This window comes from Sycon ciliatum, chromosome 4, assembly GCF_964019385.1.
Source record: "Sycon ciliatum chromosome 4, ocSycCili1.1, whole genome shotgun sequence".
Taxonomy (NCBI): Eukaryota; Metazoa; Porifera; class Calcarea; order Leucosolenida; family Sycettidae; genus Sycon; species Sycon ciliatum.
Genome location: NC_088646.1, coordinates 38,572,678 through 38,592,867, shown reverse-complemented (window position 1 = coordinate 38,592,867; position 20,190 = coordinate 38,572,678). Strand labels below are relative to the sequence as shown.

At 50.8% G+C, this 20,190-nt stretch overlaps 1 protein-coding gene across 1 annotated transcript in view; it reads left to right on the top strand.

The window, feature by feature from the left end:
* Positions 1 to 3,726: 3,726 nt before the first annotated feature.
* The window catches only part of LOC135816055 (mucin-3B-like), a 55,906-nt gene continuing 39,442 nt past the window's right edge, over positions 3,727 to 20,190 (top strand). The window contains exons 1-6 of the mRNA XM_065329420.1: positions 3,727 to 4,430; positions 5,352 to 5,512; positions 6,054 to 6,373; positions 6,911 to 6,946; positions 7,289 to 8,694; positions 9,311 to 19,624. Coding sequence (XP_065185492.1) covers positions 4,095 to 4,430; positions 5,352 to 5,512; positions 6,054 to 6,373; positions 6,911 to 6,946; positions 7,289 to 8,694; positions 9,311 to 19,624 — 12,573 coding nt within the window. The 5' untranslated portion in view covers positions 3,727 to 4,094. The remainder of the gene's footprint in view (positions 4,431 to 5,351; positions 5,513 to 6,053; positions 6,374 to 6,910; positions 6,947 to 7,288; positions 8,695 to 9,310; positions 19,625 to 20,190) is intronic.

Below are 20,190 nucleotides of genomic sequence, written 5' to 3'. Positions count from 1 at the left end.
ACCAACCATGCAGTGATGCTGCCCACCCTACTCCCTAGCAGTCTTCGTGGTCAGTCTTGGACGCGTCGTCTGGGGCCACTGGCCATACACTCCGGCATGGAAAGTAATGCGGGTACTCGTAGTACATGTATAAATATTCGCGGGATCCGCGTTAGCATCACTTGAATGTTCAGAAACACACAAGCTATAGCCTTCGCTTCCGCAGGCCACCACTATGCCTTTACACCTTAGTGGCGAATGCAGACCTCACAAGTGAATCAGGGGAGAGGAGGTGAGTCTCTCAACCAATCGGGCGTGTAACGGCCCATAACCCTGTAAACTGCATCCTTGTTATTCTCACTCGAGCTGTGAGTACCCAGTTGACCACGGCTGTTCATATGATCACGTCAGCGGACATCTAAGATGGCGTCGGCTTTGAGCATGAGTCATTTGAAAATTCTGCTCGAGATACGCATTTTTCCTAAACTTATCGTAGCAAACGACGATATCTTCGGCTTCCTCCGAGCCTGTTGACCAGTAACTCGCGATTTTCCAGAAGAGAAAGGAAAGACGAATCGTTTGATACCTCGCTCGACGACGAGCGTCGTTTTGGTCCCGATCGTCGAAGAGAATTGGGCCATTTTTTGTTCGTCGTAACTATTGTTGTATGTTATTGTGTAGCCGTATTTCCTGCTCCCAGAGAAGCGTTGCTGGAGTTTTCCCGTGCTTTCAGGAAGTTTTCCTGGTTGGCCCAAGGCTTCGGCCATCCGACAAACATAAATTCGTGAGCGGAAGCTGGTACATTTTTTTGGAAGCTGGTGGAGATGTTCTTGCACTTTGTGTGATTTTTAGGGCTCGATGGATGGTCTTGCATCTGTATGCTGGATCGGTGGCCAGAAATTCGCTGATTAGCCTTCCAGTACTACGTACTTTGCATCTGAGCATGAAAAATGGCCTCAAGGGCATGGGAGTTGATATTTCGGAGGACTTACTTGAACAACATCATGCTACTGCGATCATGATAATTGTGCACAATTGTGTCACATGACAGTCGCACTACTAAGCAGTGATAGCTGTGCCTTGTGTTGAATTGAGTACAAACATTATACATCATGACTAGAAACTACCACGCGATCAAAGGTATGCACAGCACGAGTACGCAGCAGCCGCCGTCCTGGAAGACGCTCGCACCGTGATTTGGTGGTAGCGGCATAGCACAGTAGAATGCATGCAGCATACTCCTGTGTTGAGCCACAACTGACAAACGTTACGTGCCTACAACAAGTCATCTACAACAATGTACATGCCATCAATTATATATTCACAGCGTAACGGCACAACTTCCGAAGGCAGATGTCACAATTGGAAGAGAACATATTTACCAGGCAGACAAACTGGGTGTAACTCCAGTCAGACTGCACCGGCATAAGTCACAGCAAAAGCACACTCATACTATAGTCATAGTCTTGGCTACACACAACACACACACGATCGCATACGTGCGCGCGCACACGCACCCACCCAGACGCACACACAACATGAATACCGATGTGCGGCACTGAAAAATTTACACTGCAATAAGAACAGGAAAATGAGCACATACGTCAGTGGTGTATGACTACCACTCAATAATGGAAAAAAGACACTAGATTTAAAGTTCAGCTGAGGACGGTGTTATGTCCTGGGTCAGACTCTTCGTGGAAACAACCATGCACGGAGATAACAATAACTATGGACTGTCGGGATTAAGTGGAGTGCAGCCATGCTTACACACTGCCACTGTCCAAAGAGGATGATGGATCCATCGCCTGCTGACGTGTCAGATGAGGGCAAACAGTCACACACCTTGCGGACACTCAAGGCTGATCGTCGCTCACAACGATGTGTAGTAGCGTTGTTATCCGGTCCCGAATTCTGCTGGTCGAGATCAGCCATACCGTTGTGCCAGTTTTGCATCTTGACCTGGGGATCCATCCCTGGATCTACGCTGCATCAATGCTGGCAGAGGTCGGCCAGCTCGATAAGCACAACGCCAGCCGCATCCAATGGCAACAGCAACGAGCAGTACACAGCATTGGTCACACTACATGCCAAGCTGCAGCAATGCATAGCCGACGCGGAAGCAGCCTAGCAGAAAGCCCTACGCATTTAAGGCTGGCCCAGCTACTTAGCTCTGCAAGGCCATTAGCAGTGTGAGACCGGCAGCATTTTGGAGGTTGTGCCGGCAACTAAATCCAGCAGGAGTCGCAGGCAGCATTGCATGATCAGACTGACAATTTCGGGCGACAGTTTGTTGCTGAATCTCCTGCTCACTCCCATCATATCACTACAAGGTAGCTCATCCATACTGCTAATACTGTGCGGTGCTCTTACGCCGTTGCGCGGAATAATACTACAGTAATACCAACTGTAAGAAGCCGTGTTGGATCAGTTTTACACTGGTTGCTGTATTCCGAGCTCCAATAGATATTCCTGGGACAAAACCACGGACTAAAAATTCAGTCTTGCACTGTTTCTTCGCTTCCATTGTCTTCTGCAGGTTAATGATGATGGCTTAGCACTGAGCAACATCGAACATTTCATGAGCTCGTTCAAGACGAGATCGTGAAGAGAAACAAATGCCATGTTACCCCTAATCTGCACCTTTTAGAGATGCACGCCGTGCCAGCTGTAACCCGACTCCATGTGGCCTTGGCTTGCTAGTTGAGCAAGGCTCAGAGAGCATCCATGCGGAATTCAACTCCCACTCTTATTAGAGTGAAGCGTTCCTGCGCCCATGAAACGGCTCGAAGCAATCGCAACGCCTATCAAGAACGCTGCCCATGTCCAGGCCACTCCGTGGCCGTAGCTAAGGCATGGAGGAAAACAGCATCCACTATAATCCTTCTCTTTCGGCTAGCTTACTCCATAGTGACTAAGTCCTGCTCTTCTTCGTCCTCCTTCTGCTACAATTTTTATTTTGTTGCTTTGATCTTCGCGTTTGCAATTATTTGGTCAGGTCTAACAAACCCAATTTACATAGGGTTACCTAGTTGATTCTACTTGATTCGAAAAGGATCCACCTGAAAACACACCAAGTTCATAAATCGAACGTGCAATGTGCAAATTTGCGATTTTCCAGTGAATTCGACGCCATTTTGATAGATGGCCGCAGCTGAACAGCCGTGTGACCGTGGGTGTCGGCGCAGTTCAACACGCGTAAAAAGTCTTTTTACACGCTCCCTGCTGCCAGCGCGGGTCTCGAACTCGGGACCTCATGATTCGCAGGCAGGCCTGCAAACCAATCGGCCATATGCGTTGGTCTCGTGTATCTGATGGGATAATCCAGCCTGCTGTCCGCCCTCGTACTTGTAGTGTTGTAGATCTATCTCCACATAGACCTACCACTCCACCCAGCATACTGGCATCCCCACTCCACACAGTTACTGGCCGCAGCGTGTACAATCATGTAAAGACAAGTAGGTGAGACAGGTCACCTGGTCCCAGGTCAGGGCTAGGGACCTTCAGGCTTCAGTTCAGCTTCAGCAATGACAGCATGCATTATCATGATCATGGCCAAGGTATTTTTCAAAAAGCCATTTTCATTGGAACTAACACGTTCTTGGCAGGGTGTCACCGCACTGCCTATTGCCAGTATACTGGACACACGCATTGCGCATACTTGCATGCGTCTCTAGAGCTCTCAACAGACATTTCAGTCTCATTGCTGCACACCATGCATGCATGGCACTCAGGCAGTCAGTGGACTGTAGAAATAAGGCGGTCACTTTGGAAGGTCCCAGTCATGTGCACACAGATCACTATCGGACACCGCACACAGTAGTCTACACTACAGTGGGGAAATCCAGCTACCATGTCTACACTGCAGAGTGAACCGAATCATTCCATTTCCAATCGTGACCTTGAATTCATTTTACTTTGGCCATTTCGACTTTTAGGCATTTCTCTTACCAATGTTTTCTGCTTTTACTCTGAAATTTGGGAATTTTCATCGACAAACCACTGGGCGATCTGCCCTGCTTGGCCGTCCTCTTCTTGTGCATAGCTGATAGTCCGGACATGAGCGGACCAGTGCAGGGAGGCGCTGCAACCTGCTGAAAGGGTGGACGCTAGCAATGAAGCTGACAGCGGCCAAGATTTCCTGGAATCCACGACCAGCGCGACTTCTAGCTCTCTGTCTGCTCGTCTGCCTAGTGTTGCCTTGGTGCAGTCATGGCCAGGGCTTGTTCCCAGCCGCAGACCTTTTCGCGAGCTTCTCCACCAATACCCCAGTGCAGGCAAGCTCCACGTGTGGTTCCAATGGCTTAGTCACCTACCGCCAGCAGCCCAGGGGTGATTTCAGTTGTTCTGCAGCGAGCAGCGCCGCCAGGTGCCAGTCGGAATGTAGCTATGGAAGTGCTGCACCGGTGTACACGGATGTGTTGGCTGGACCGGGCTCGTCATTACACGGGGTAAGCGGTTATAAGAGTTGAATGAGGTTGACACAATTTCAATGAAATGATCATTGTGGTTGTTTAGGCGTACGTGTATTGTGGGAAGGAAGAATAACCATGGATATATGAATGCAGCAATATTGATAATGTGATGCTGCTGGTCGACTCATATTGCGAAAAAAATGAAGACTATGCAATGGGAAGGAGTGTACGTGGATTATGCCGATACATGACATTGCATTGTACTAAACTAGTTACTTGGCAGCACCCATACTTTAGTATTCATGAACACAAGTGCAGGGTCTTGTAAATGTTGTAATCCATACTGCTCCCCCCCCCCCCCCCCTGCACACACACCATGTACCATGTACCATGTATACGCCCGTCGCAAGAGAAGCACGCAAATCTGCAAATGCACTGGATGTGCACCCACAGATTTTCTCTTATAGCAACGATAGCGAACAAGATCTGAATGAGGCAGATCAAGACTTGCGCCAGATAACTGTCTAATCCACACAACTGGCGAAGCCATGTGAGTCGACCACCAATGCACACCTAGTCTACACCACACGGAGTACATCGGCATAAAACGGCCAAGACAGTTACGGTACCTATGCACACCCTACACTTGCTGGGGTAACCAGTATAGACAGCACGCTGCTTTGATAGAAGTAGACACTAGATGCACTGGTACCTTGAAGTGAAATTGGAGTTACTTTACCAACCAGCCTCGGCTACTGAGTACTGGGAACACACACGCACGCACGCACGCACGCACGCACGCACCCCCCCCCCCCCACACACACACTGCTTGGCTAGGCCAAAGGCTATGACTTCTGTGTCCTGGACTAGGGGTTTGGCTAAGTTTCTCCATGCAATAGTACTATGGGCAAGATGACGTTGGGCTGTTTGTTACGTTCTCGTCCTTCTGCGCTCAAGGTTGTCGCAAATACATCCAATGCCAGCACAACGGTGTGGCAATTCCGTGACAGTCCGGCTGATACATATGTGCAAACAACAGAGCGGCCGTCATCAACGGGCATCAATGTGAATGGCTTGACAATAGCCTGCTGGCTAAAACAGAATGCAGACAATACTGGGTAAGTCATGACCTGTTTGACTGTGACCGATTGGTGTTTGTGACCGTTCAGCTGCATCTTTCGAGTTAAAGTGTATACGGAAGGATGAACTGAGCATCTTGTATGCTGGGTATACTGTGGAAAGATTGGCTGTCCGGCACCTTTTCCTGTGTGCTTTTCCTCCCTTCGTCTCAACGAGGTGTCAATATTCATCTGGCATGTCCCCTAAGAGGCATGCAGTTGGAAGCGATACACTTCAAGCGAGTGCAAGTGTATATATCGTGGTTGGCTTTCACCCCTCTCTCGCCCTTTGCGTGCCAATTGGTCATGGATCACGAGTTGAGTGAAATAAATAAAATAAAATATGCAGTACAGTACGATGGGTATGGGTATGAGTGTGTAGTGTCATGTAGTGTTGACATGGGGGAGGGTGAGGCAAGCAGTAGCTTGACTATATGTACATGTAGGTATTGGGAACTACTCTGTTTCCACCACTGAGGCTAAGATTATTCTCTCATTCATGACCTGCTGTTTGTTTTTGCTATATCACCACCTATCGCAGGTACATTGTTGCCAAGACCTCGGCCACCGGTCTGACTGCCTTCTACGCGATTCAGAGCGATGCGGCACGGTCTGAGCTGACGTTCAAGTACCGCGAGGTCGGCAGGCCGATCGGGTCCACGGATATCATCGTGTCCGGTGTTGCGTTTCTGCCGGATGTTTGGTACCACTTGGCAGTCGTTGTCCATGCAACGGACATGGTCTTGTATGTAAACGGAGCACGGCGCAGTCGGCATACTCTGCCAAAGTACATGGGTGACATCGATCGTCCCGGTGATCACCTGTTTGCTGGTGCAAGATACATGATACCGATTTCAGCAGGTACGTTGGTGAACGGTGCGTGTTATCATAAGAGTTATGCGTGGCTGTGCGACCGTTTTGCCGCAAGCCGCTGTCTTCAGCTTGATTGTGTAGTATATGCCCTGAATCTATGTGTAATGTGTTGGTACTGGTTGGCTGCTTTATTTGTTTATTTATATCTGCACCTCGTAGCATGTCAAGACAGCCAATTGAATTGAGGAGAGGGTGAGACCAACCACGGAAGAAGAGAAAAAAAGCACAGTTTAGTGTCTATTGCAAGACAGGGGCACTTGTCAGCCCAGTAGCATCATTAGAGAATATTTGTAGTTCATGTACTATGTGACACTACCACCATTCAGGGGTTTTACCGTACCACTAATTACAATCAATCTCAGACAGCTAGATGTTAGAGTGCCTGAACTGCGGTATGCACAGCGAGCTTCGCACTATCTCTGGACAGCTAGCTCATGATAGTCCCCGGTTGACATGGAACTTGGTTTGTATACTCATCTAATGAAGTCTTCTATATTTTCTCACCTGTCCTGTGTGTCTGTTTAGCCCTGAGCAACGTCACGCCTGGCTCTGAGTTTAGTGGTAAGCTCAAGAGACTAGGACCAGGAATCATGGTATCACTACTGGGTTGCCATGACACTTTTTGAACATAACCCCACTGTTTATGGCACTGGTGTCAAGCTTGGTCGATGGATACTGGAACTAACTTGTGAGGCTAGATCTGTTGAGTCCGGCATCATAAGGATACGAGTACACGGCTGTAGTGCTTGCTGGCTGCAATCTCACTGTGGCGTGTTACTGTGGATAGTTACGTTAGCAGTAGTACAACATCACAATGCTGGCTTACTGGTATGTTCCTAGCTGTGTAGTGCCTTCACGTTCACTCTATGTGTGTTTGTGTGTATTGCTGTGTTGTCTCCGCAGGCGACCTGCATTCATTACGTGTATACCCGCAAGCCTTGAGCAATGTTGACATTGAGTTGCTTGCCGGGATCGACAATGGTCCTCTACACTTTGCACCGGCATGCCGCTGCCCACCGTCCCATTCGGTCATCCGATCCTTGCTCTCACAGACCTGTGAAAGCCTGGACGACTCCAGCTCTGTGCGGAGACTGACGGCCGCGTCCAGGGATGCTGGGTTTCTGAACGACGACAGTGCCAGCACACCGTGGATATCTGCGATCGGCACAAGACAGGCAGACATCACGATGAGTCTTGGTGGCGTGAGACATGTCTTATACTTTCAGTTAACATTTACATCGGCGCGACCTCAGGCCATGGTTGTGGAGAAGTCCTCGGACAACGGCTTGACATGGTCACCACTGCAATACTATGCCTCCGACTGTGTAGCTAGTTTCAACCTACGTGACAACGGCGTGTTGGCAAGCAGCACGGGCGTTCAGTGCAGCAATCTGTTCTCGGCTGCATCATCCGGTGTGGTGACGTTCAACCTGCTCAACAGTGTGGTCAGGCCCAACTCCACACGGTTTGATCAGGACACTGGGCTGCAGCTGTTTGCACAAGCGACACACTTGCGTGCACGACTGCTCACTAGTCATGTGACCTCGACGTGCACGAGTGACCAGTATTATGCTGTCAGTGATTGGGTTGTGACTGGTAATCCGTGTGTGTGCAATGGCCATGCGAGCACCTGTAGCGGATCGGTGTGCAACTGCCAGCACAACACGGCTGGATCGTCATGCCAGCTCTGCCAGCCACTCTACAACAATCGGCCATGGCTAGCGGGCACCGTTGCACGGTCTAATCCGTGCGAGGCGTGCGCCTGCAACAATCACTCCAGCAGTTGCCAGTACAGCTCGGCACTGGGTCGCGGTGCCTGTGAATCATGCCAGCACTTTACAACCGGGACACAGTGCGAGTCCTGCATCACTAACTACTACCATCCTAGCTCCACTGATCTCACCAGCGTCTCTGCATGTCAGCCATGCAATTGCTTTGCTGCCGGTATAACCAATGGCGGTGATTGTCGTCGTGGGGATCTGGCATCGGCCGACTCTGGACAGTGCGCCTGCAAATCCCGCGTCACCGGTCGGCAATGCGATACATGCACCAGTGGATACTATAACCTGGCCTTGAGAAATGCTGACGGCTGTCAAGCTTGTTCGTGTAATACAGTTGGTACGATCGCTGGTAACAGTTCGTGTCAAGCGCTCACCGGCCAGTGCTACTGCAAGGCGAATGTGGATGGTCTGCAGTGCCAGAGTTGTCTGACGGGATTCTACGACCTCGCCAATCCAAGGGGATGTCAACCGTGTCATACGCAGTGCTCTTCAGCTGGATGTTCAGGTGCAGGACCGAGTGCATGTGTGGTAAGGACTGGATCATTATGTAATTTTCCAGCTACATTATTTGTGTACCATTCTTCAGGACTGTGGTGAAATAAGTTGAAGTATTAGATGGAAGCTGGTAGCACTACATTTGTTGTTACTCAGATAGTTGTTGTATCCTAAGTAAAATGTTTGCGGTTAGATGGGACTTTGCTCTTGGCATGGACATTCTGTCATTATTCGCAAATTGTCGCTATATCCGCAGTCGTTATTCGCGAAGTTGACTATTATATACCCCCCCCCCCCCTCCCCCTCCCTTACACGCACTTACACGTACACCTGCCCATCGCTGAAGCGATGATAGCGAACAAGCTATGTTAGACAAAGCAACTTGTGCTGGGATTACACCGTTCAACAGCTTGCAAGGCTGATGAATTGACTGCCACACATGTTAGCCTGGTCTACACAACATGACTGATTGCCCCCCCCCCCCCCCCCCCCGCCCTGCATGCATGAACGTTTGCAGGCCAAAACGTTTGTGTTGCTACCATGTTCTAGACCAGTTTGCTGACATGTTGCTCATACTGGTACATGGCATGTATTGGTGTGTACGCAAGTTACATAGTGTTGTATGCTGTGCATGTCTTGTTCTCTGCAGAGTTGTACGCATTTCAAGGACAGTGGAGCCTGCGTGGCGAGCTGCCCCGCTGACAAGTATCCCGACTCCAGCACCGAGTGTGTGGCTTGTGCCGGTACATGCCTATCGCTGCTGGCCAGCCCAGCACTACGTACGTTCACGGAGCCAGTAGCAGTCGGCACGGCTGTTGCAAGAGCAGTGGTGACCGACAAGAGATTGCTGTCACGGGCATTAGCCTACTCGCTAGGCGGCACGGACAGTGCCGACTTTGCCATCAACGCGTCGGGGTTTGTGTCGGTGGCGCGCACTCTGGATCGAGAGTGGGTGGCGGCGTACGACTTGTTGGTTCATGTGACGGACAACGGCGCAGACTTGTCGAGTGCTCTTCGTGCAAGTGCTACCCTTGCTGTGTCGCTGACTGACATCAATGATAATGCCCCAGTGCTGACACCACTGTTCTCCCAGTTCACTGTGCCCGAGAATCAACCAGCAGGACACCGAGTAACCACACTCTCAGCTTCGGATCTTGACACCGGTTTCAATGCGTTCTTAGAGTACAGTCTAGTCGCGGGTGATGATGGCAATGACTTTGCAGTGAGCGTGGCCGGAGTAGTGGCAACGCGCAGACCACTGGATCATGAGACCACTCCATCGTACGATCTCACTGTGAGCGTGTGCAACCCAGTGGTTCCGCGTCTCTGCAGCAATGGAACAGTGCGCGTACTGGTCGGCGATGCCAATGACAATGCTCCAGTGTTTGAAGCACACATGAATCCTGTAATGGTGGCAGAGTCTGCAATCGTGGGCTCACAGGTTCTGCAGCTGTCTGCACGGGATGCCGACGGTCCCGGTGTGAACAGTCAACTGACCTACGTAATCTCCACCGGCAATACTGACAATGTCTTCTCTGTAGACAGGACGTCTGGACTCGTTCGTTTGGCAAAGTTAGTGGACTATGAGACACGTACTGCATACAAGCTGGTGCTTCTAGCAATGGACAGCGGTGTGCCAGTGCAGCTTGGCAACACCACGCTGGATGTCAACGTTCAAGACGTGAATGATAATTCTCCAGTATTCCAGCAAACCGTCACCTCGCTGACAGTTGCGGAGTCGACGGCAGCAAACACTGTGATCAGGACTATCACCGCCACGGATGCAGACAGTGGAACGTTTGGTCAACTCACCTACACCCTAAGTGGATCTGGATCGGAGAGGTTTCGCGTTTCCTCGCGCGGTGCCGTCAGTCTTGCTATGACGTTAGACTACGAACAGCGCATGAATTACGTGCTGATCCTGACAGCTAGTGATGGTGGTAGTCCTCCGAAAACAGCAACATCTGAGCTACGCATAGCTGTGACGAATGTAAACGACCAAGCCCCTGTGCTGAACCAGACCATGTATGTATTATACATAGCCGAGGACCAGGTAGTCAACACTGACGTTGGCCTGGTTATTGCCGACGATCCCGACAAGCTTCCCTTGACGTATGCCCTGGCAAGCGCTAGCGTACCCAGTGTGTTTGCTGTGCAGAGTGCGACGGGCAGCATAGTACTTGCAGCCAGTCTAGACTTTGAGACCACGCAGCGGTACGCACTGAATGTCAGCGTCAGTGATGGTGCGTTCATTGCCTACGCGCAAGTCGTTGTCAATGTCCTGGACGTGAATGATAACAATCCTGTGCCTGATCAAGCAATGTACACACTGAGTGTTCCCGAGAATACGTCAGTCCCCACCAGTCTGTTGACAGTGTCATCAACAGATGCAGATAGCGGTGTGAACCGAGTGGTACGATACACTATTGCAACCAGCTCAGCCGTGGGAGTTTTCACCATCGACGCCATCTCAGGAGTGTTGACACTGGCCCAAAGTCTGGACTATGAGGCTGAATCCCGCTACACGCTAAACATCTCCTTATCTAACTCCCTGGCAGCTGTACAGCGTACTAGTTTTGCCCAAGTTTCCATCTCAGTGCTTGACAACAACGACAATGCACCAATGTTTGTGTCACCACAGGGCGGTTATCAGGTCTCAATCAGTGAAAGCATATCACCCGGCGCGTCTGTGTTTACTGTGACCGCAGACGATGCTGATTCGACTACCAATGCCGAGCTTCGTTACCAGCTCAACCCCAGTGTGTCTGCTTTCCGCATTGCTGCTACATCTGGACTAATCACCGTTGCACGGTCTCTTGATCGCGAGACACAGAAATCTTACACTGTTCCGCTACTTGTGCACGATCTTGGCAATCCAGAGCTCTCGGGCAATTCGACGATTCTGATCACGCTACTGGACGTGAATGACAATGCGCCTGCATTCACACAGACCAGCTACAATGTCACCGTGACTGAGAATACACCGGCCGGTATAGTGAGTGGTCTCGACGTCTTCGCTCATGACCCGGATGCCGGCTCCAACGGCACGGTGTCCTTCGCTTTGCTGGATAACCTTGGCGTGTTCAGCATTGAGCCCTTGCTGGGTAATCTCTCAACTCTAGCCCCGCTGGACAGGGAGTCCAGGCCGTCTTACATTCTAACCGTTCAAGCCAAGGACGGTGGGCGGCCAGCTATGTCATCAACGGTCACCGTGTTTGTGCAGGTAGGAGATGTGAATGACAATGCACCGCAGCTAGCTTCTCCCAGCACCAGTGTAACATTCACTGAGGCCGGAGCGGCAGTTCACCTTGCCCCGCAGCTGACAGTCACCGAATTGGATCTGGTTGATATAGTATCGGCCACAGTTACGGTTCAACTTGCCTCAACAAACACACTGACACCGTATCAAGATCAACTGTCTGTCGCCACTAGTCTAGTAACCAGGCTGAGTGTTGCCCTACAGAATTCAAGCCGCGTCATGGTGATATCCGGTGCAGGTTCTGCTGCCCAGTATGGTGCAGTACTTCGATCCGTTCTGTTCAGGAATGTCGAGAATGAACCAACGGCAGACACACGGCAAGTCATCATGCAAGTGAATGATGGACTAGCAAGTGTGCCGCTTGTGATCCGTGTCAACATTAATCTTATCAATGACAATCCACCTAGAGTGTCCCTATCAGCAGCGAGTCCGGCGTTTGCCAGTGTCAGCTTCACAGAGGGCACCGGTAGCATACCTGTGCTGGCAGCTACTGCACTGTCACTCTCTGATCCCGACTCGGGAGCTGTGAACCTGGCATCGGTGTATGTATCACTGATTGGCATGCGCGATGGCATTGAGGAGAACATCACGGCGAGCATGGCTAATGGTTTGGTCATATCCTCGTCTGCCGATTCCCTGGTACTGACTGGACCTGCCAGTTTTGCAGTGTTTACAACAGCCCTGCTCTCGCTGACTTACTTCAACTCAGCCGAAGAGCCCAACCCCGCAACTCGCTCGGTTGTAATAGTAGCAAACGACGGGCTTCACAACAGCACGGCAGTCACTGTACGTATCAACATAGATCTTGTCGACGATGCTCCCAATCTGCAGCTAACTCTGAATGGGGACATTGCGCTGCGCTATCGCGAAGGAAGTGGTCCTGTCCAGCTCTCGGATTCTGGCTTCCAGCTAGCGGATAACGATAACACATCTCTAAGTAGTGCCACTGTGACCATGACTGGTGGTGTGGACGGCAGTCAGGAACTCCTTACCTACACTGTCGGCAGTGGCTTGATAAGAGCTACACCCAGTGTGTCTGCTGTTATGTTTACAGGTGTGGACACCATATCTAGTTACAGTCAACTGCTGAAATCTCTATACTACACGCACACGGGTAGCAATCCGACCGACGGTCAGCGCATTGTTACATTCTCCGTGTCCGATGGTGTCAAGTCCAGCAACGCCGTGCAAGCATTCGTGACCATCAGCGCAGTGAACGATCCACCGCTGGTTGATCTGAATGGGCGTGCGACTGGCAGTGATGTCACGGCAAGCTTCACAGAGGGTGATGCAGCGCTGCCGGTATGTACACAAGCACGGGTACTGGATGCCGACAACACCCATCTGGTCTCGGCACACATCATTCTCACGAATCCACTCGATGCAAGCAGCGAGTCTCTATCAGCACAGGCTCCATCCTCGTCCATCATTGTCACGCAAGTGTCCGCAGCTGAACTGCACGCCGTGGGATCAGCAACATTGAGTGACTATGCCATGCTCATCCAGTCTTTGCTCTACATTAACACGGCACAAGCTCCCACAGAGACTCAACGAGTCATCACCGTCACGGTCAACGATTCCATTTCCACCAGCATCACACGCTCTGTGCGTATTGCAATCATTGGTGTTGACGATGCACCGGTTCTTGTGACATCATCCCGGCAGCCACTACCTGTGACCTACACTGAACAATCCAGTGCTGTGTTGGTTGTCGTACCTGGCCAAGTCAGGGTCAGTGATGTTGACAACATGACTTTAGCAGCATGTACTGTGACAGTATCACCTGTTCCCGATGGCAGCTCCGAGCAGCTACAGTACATTCTACCATCAGGCATCACACTCGCAAACATGGTTCAGAATGGAACGATGAGCGCCCGCTATGACTTCTCTGCATCGCCAATGCCTCAGTCGGCCAGCACATTCCAGCAACTCCTCTCGAGTCTGGCCTTCATCAACACTGCAGTTGAGCCAACGCCGGAGCCAGTCCGCACCGTCCGCATCCGTGTATCGGATGGTCTGCTGGAGAGCAATGAGCAAAGTGCGCATGTCAACGTGACTCTGATCAATGATAATCCGCCTGTGTTTGCCAGGACAAGTTACAGCTTGACGGTGGCTGAGAATACTGAGATTGGCTTCACGGTGGATACTATAACTGCTACGGATGCTGATTCACCATTGGGCATGTATGCAGTCGATGGCCTCATCACCTACAGGAAGGTCAGCGGAGACTTTGCCAGCTTGTTTGCTATCAATCAAAGCACAGGTGCTATTGTGGTAGCTGCTCCTCTCGACTTTGAGATCATATTCTTCCAGCCGTCGTTCACTATACAAGCCACCAACAGTCTCGCATCACCTGCTCTGAGTTCACCTGTTGTGACTGTAACAGTAAGTATCACGGATGTCAATGACAATGCTCCCGTCATAACATCACCATCTGTCATCAACGTCACAGAGAACGTCGCTCTGAGAACCGTCCTGGGGTTTGCACGAGCCACGGACCGTGACAGCGGTGTCAACGCTGATGTGCGCTACTACATTGTCTCATCACATGTTCCTCCCGCACCGTTTGCCCTTGGCTCAAGATCTGGCACCCTGGTAAGTACTGCCAGTGTGGATAGAGAGCAGCAGTCCCAATATCTGCTCACGATTGACGTACAGGATCGTGGCACTCCTCCCATGCAGTCAACTCAGATACTCACCGTCAACATTCTCGACATCAACGACAATGCTCCACGGTTTACTCAATCATCCTATTCCATTGATGTGTCGGAGGGTCGTTCTGTTGGTGACACCATTTTGCAAGTGACGGCAACTGATGCTGATTTCGGTGCTAATGGTACTGTGCAGTATCGTCTTCAGACACCGAACAACTACCTCTCTCTGAGCACGTCGGGTGTGCTGAACATCCGCAATGAACTGGATCGTGAGACAGCGCCTTCAATCTCAGTGACAGCGGTTGCGTATGATTTGGGCTCTCCCAGTATGATGTCAATGGTCACAATATCGTGTACGGTCACTGATGTCAATGACAACAGGCCGCAGTTTGCTAACTCAAGCTATTCATTCTCTATTACTGAAGATATCAGCGCTGGCAGTGAAGTTGGACGTGCCCTTGCAACTGATATTGATGCTGGCAACAACGGTACCGTGATCTACTCTGTTATGTCCGGAAATACGGCAGGGAGGTTCACGGTGGATGACAGTGGAGTGGTGACGACCGCGGGTAGAATTGACCGCGAGGTCGCAAGCCAGTACAATCTAGTCATTGATGCGTCTGACGAGGGTCAGCCACCCATGTCAAACGTTGTCAATGTATCCATACTGATCACAGACGTGAATGACAATGCACCCGTGTTCTCGCGACCAGCGTATCAAGTGTCTGTCTATGAAAACATATCGTCGTCGATGGCACTTGTCCAGCTACTGGCAACTGATGCTGATGTGGGCAGTAATGCAGCCATAGTGTACTCGGTACTGAGCGTTAGCAGTGGTGGCAGGTTTCAACTCAATACCACCTCTGGGCAGTTGACTGTTACACCCCCTCTGGATAGGGAGCAAGTTGATGCCTATCACGTTGTGGTGGAGGCGTCCGATCAAGGGCACCCACAGCAGCGGACGTCCGTCAACGTGACAGTTGATGTCCTGGACGTCAACGACAACAGTCCACTGTTCTCGCCTAGCCTGTTTACATTCAACATTACCGAGAATAATGCTGGAGGTGCTGCTATTGGTACTGTCACAGCTGATGATCTGGATGCCGGTAGCAATGGACGGGTGAGATACCGACTTGTTTCATCAGCTCACTCATCTCAATTCGTTCTTGATCCTGTCTCTGGAGTTCTCAGAGCTAACGTTGCGTTCAACCGGGAAGTTATTCCTAGTTATCTGTTGGATGTTGAGGCTTCTGATGAGGGCAGTCCCGCGCGTACGTCCCGCACAACTATCTCAGTGGCAATCAATGATGTGAATGACAATCGTCCCGTGTTCACTCAATCGTCGTACAGTGCATCTCTACTTGAGAACTCAACAAGTGGCACGCTGGTGACGGTGGCGATGGCATCAGATGCTGACAGTGGTACGAACAGTCAGGTGTCGTACACTATTCAACCCCCAGGAGCACTCTCCATCTCCGACTCAGGCGTTGTTGTGTTGATGACGCGTCTTGACGCGGAAACAGCTATGAGCCATGTATACAGCATCATTGCTTCCGATGGTGGATCTCCTCAAAACTCGGCCACTGCAACTCTTCGCCTCTCTGTGCTGAACATCAACGATAATCCTCCGGTCATTTCCCCAACTACCCTGACAGAGTCTTTCACCGAGAACGGAGCTGCTGTGCCGTTTGCTCGATCGCTAACACTGTCAGACAGTGATGTAGTTCACCAGCAGTTCACTGCGACTCTCACCCTTCAACGGAGCGGTACTGTTGTGGTGTCTCCGTACACTGGATTGGAGTGTGGTCACTCTGTTCTGCCATGGAACAAACTTGCTCAGTGCAATGTTAACGCTAGTACTGGGAATGTTCTTTCCAGTGCTCGACTTGTTGCTGGTGCAGCTCTAACTGCTGACTCCGCTACTCTACGGCTTGCCGCCCAGGGACAATCAGCCAACACAGCGGCAGCCTCTATACAACTGACTAACTCATTCACTATTGGTATGTGGATCAAGATCAGTAGTCATGTGACTGCGCCACTGTTCTCCCTGTCTGATGGAGCAAAGCAGTATTTCTCTCTGCGTATCGACACGCCAGCATCCACCATGACCATCACATACCAAACAGCTGGAGGAGCTGGATCAAGCAGTGACACTACAGTAACATTCCCTGCCGTTTCATTGAGAACGAATCAGTGGCAGCACATTGCTGTTGTGATGTCGTACCCGAATGTGTTCCTCCATGTCGATGGTGCAACTGGACTGCTGCCATCTGCCACAGCCACACTCTCTAGCCCACTCCAACCTCTGCCAAGCAATGCACTGCTGCACCTCGGCTCAGATGGTCTTAGCTCCGGCATTTCCGCCACGTTCCTGGGCGAGCTGTCTGGGTTTTTCTATGCCCCGCATGCTGTAGCCGCGGCATCCCTGGCATGTGTAAGCAGCTGTGATGAATGGCTAGTCCCCGTGGCTAACTCTGCCTCGTCATCTACCCGTACGGCAAGCAGATCTAGTGCAGGCGGGACAGTAGAATACGTTGACAGCACACTGGTCGGCATTCAAACAGCCATACGCTCCACCGGTTACTACAATGCACAAGCAGAGCCTGATCTTGCTACACGTCGCATTCAGATTCAGCTCTACGACGGCCGTTTCTACAGTCCCATGGCAGTCGCCAGCGTGCAGATTGTCGCTGTGAATGATAGACGGCCAGTCATTGATCTTGATTCAACGGACGGCAATGCGAGTCTGAACTTTGCCACACTGTACATTGAGAACCACGGGCCAGTGAGGGCAACGTCGGCGTCTGTGAAAATATCTGATTCGGACTTTGGTGTGCTGCGTATTGACCATGTAAATGTGTCCGTGGTATTGCCACGTGATGGTACCAATGAGAAATTGTCCGCAACTGCTAGTGGGCAAGTCTCCATTATCCAGACTTCAGCCAGCTCGCTCTGGCTTGTTGGTCCTGCACTGTTCGCTGACTTTGAGCAGGTGTTGCAAACTGTACAGTATGACAATACTGCCATTGAGCCTAGCATGCCAGCCGTGCGCGAAATCAGCTTTTCAGCAAGCGATGGCACCCTGCTCAGCCCTGCCGTGTCCACCATTGTCACGATCATGCACACCAACGATCCGCCAGTGCTACAACTCAGTGGGGAGAACAACCTCACCTTCACAGAGGGCTCGCCACCACTTCTGCTACTGCCAACAGGTTTGTCGTTAACCGACAGTGACAACACCACTGCACTGTCCGTGACGATTTCGCTTCAGACCTCGCCCGATGGTGCAATGGAGCTGTTGAATGTCTCTGCAAACAGGCCTGGCATTCGCGTTCAGTATGGCACCAACACTCTATCTCTGGTGGGCCCGGCTCTGCGAAGCGATTTCGTGGACGTGCTCAAAACTCTGACGTATCAGCACACCAATGATGCAATGCCAACAGCTGGCGTCCGCGCCGTACTGATCATAGCTAGTGATGGACTCGCTATCAGCAGTATCCTTGTCTTTGTGACAGTGAGAAGCCTGAATGATGCGCCGCTCCTTGATATCTCCGGCCTCGGCGTTACCCGTAGATACCTAGTCAGTTTCACAGAAGGTGACAGTGGTGTTGCGGTTGTATCCTCAAAGTTATCCCTTCAAGATGTCGACAGCGTTAACATGACTCAGGCTACATTCAGCCTCTCTCCACGTCCCAATGGTGCAACGGAAGGTCTACGCATGAATATCAGTAACAGTGCATTGACATTTAACTATGACATGACACGCGGCACATTGTCAATCCTGGGACAGGCCCATGTGGATCAGTACGCTGTGGCGATGAAAACCATTGTCTATTACAACTCCAATGAAAATCCAGATACTACACTACGGCGGGTGATAATGCATGTGTTTGATGACAAAGGTACCAGTAGCAACTCAGCCGAAGCTCTCATCACAGTCATTGCTGTCAATGATCCTCCTGAGATCCAGCCGGCTGGGCTATTTCCATTTGCTGTCACATTTGTTGAGGAGAAGGGCCCCGTTGTCATTCTACCCACTGGAGTGTCTGCATATGACGCTGATAGTCCAGGCATTGCTACCGTCTTTGTACAGGTAACGGGTGTGGAGGATGGAGTGAGTGAGGTCTTGATTGCATCCGACCCAGCAGTCCGAGCCACAACGACAAACACAGCACGCTCCATATCTGGCCTATCCGTGCAGTATACATTCTCTCCCAGTCTGCCTCTCAGCAGTGCCAGCAAGTTCTTGCAGGGTCTACATTACAACAACTTGGCGCTGGAGCCCAGCTCTCTCCTGCCACGCCAAGTCCAGGTATCTATGAGTGATGGATTGGTAATGAGCAGGCTGCAACAGTCCACTATCACAGTCGTGCCCGTCAATGATCACCTCCCTATGTTTACTAGGACTGTGTTTACGGGTCTAGCTGTTGATGAGAATGCCAGGGTTGGTCACAGTGTTGTGCAGGTGTCTGCATCGGACGGTGACGGTGACAATGTGGTGTACAGCATCAATTCATCTGTCCCGTTCCAAGTTTCTTCGACCGGAATCGTCTCAGTGTCCGGGCCTCTGGATCGCGAGACTACAACCCAGTACAGTTTCTTTGTCCATGCTACTGAAATGGCGTCACCATCTCGTCAAGCCGTCACTCCTGCCTTTATTGACATAGCCATTCTGGACATCAACGATAACTTCCCGCGGTTCGTCCCTGCGTTGAGCACTGTCAATGTGTCTGAAGCAAGTCCAGTAGGTACGCTGGTAACACTAGTGTTTGCACAAGACACGGATAATGGTAGCAATGGTACTCTTCTCTACTCCATACTGAGTGGCAACGATAACGCGTCGTTTGAGATTGACCCGGCGACTGGTGCTGTGAGAGTCAGCAATGGTTTGGATCGCGAAACACGGGCCAGATTCACACTGCTCGTACAGGCCAGAGATGCGGGCACGCCGGCACACGACAGAAGCGAGAGCTTGCTGATAGACATTCTCGACGTGAACGACAGCCCACCTCGGTTCTCAGCACCTCTGTATCATGTCTCTGTGTCAGAGGTGAGTGTTCAATGGCTCTGTGTGTTGGCTCAGCACCATTGCTCTGCATTGTTTACACATATACTGTAGGGCATTCTCGAGAAAGATACAGGATTAATTTTACTATGCTAGTATAAAATAAGTTTGAGGGAATGAAAAAGAAAAATCTGATGAAGACAAGATCACTACCAGGACTCAAACAAGGGCCCTTCACTAAATGCCAGCGATACTCTAACCACTAGTCGTCATTCAAGCAGCGACCAATTTTTCAATGCCACCTTTATTAATTTTGATCCGTCAATTCACAGCAGTGGTAGATTGTCTTGTGACCAGACAAGACCACACAACGCTGGCAGACACCAGCACGAACAGTTCACCAGCCACACTCCACAACAGCTAGAAGTTGCTACTTGTATAAAGAAGCCTTGCTTGGTAGTTTAACATGTTTTTCGATTTTGACAGCATGTTACAAGGCGAGGACGCATAGTGCTCCTGACTACAACCATAACCCGGTTGGCAGGGTCCCGGTCTTGCGACCATTTGAACCATATTGGGAAAACCCAGGCTCGGACCCTCTTTACTCTAGG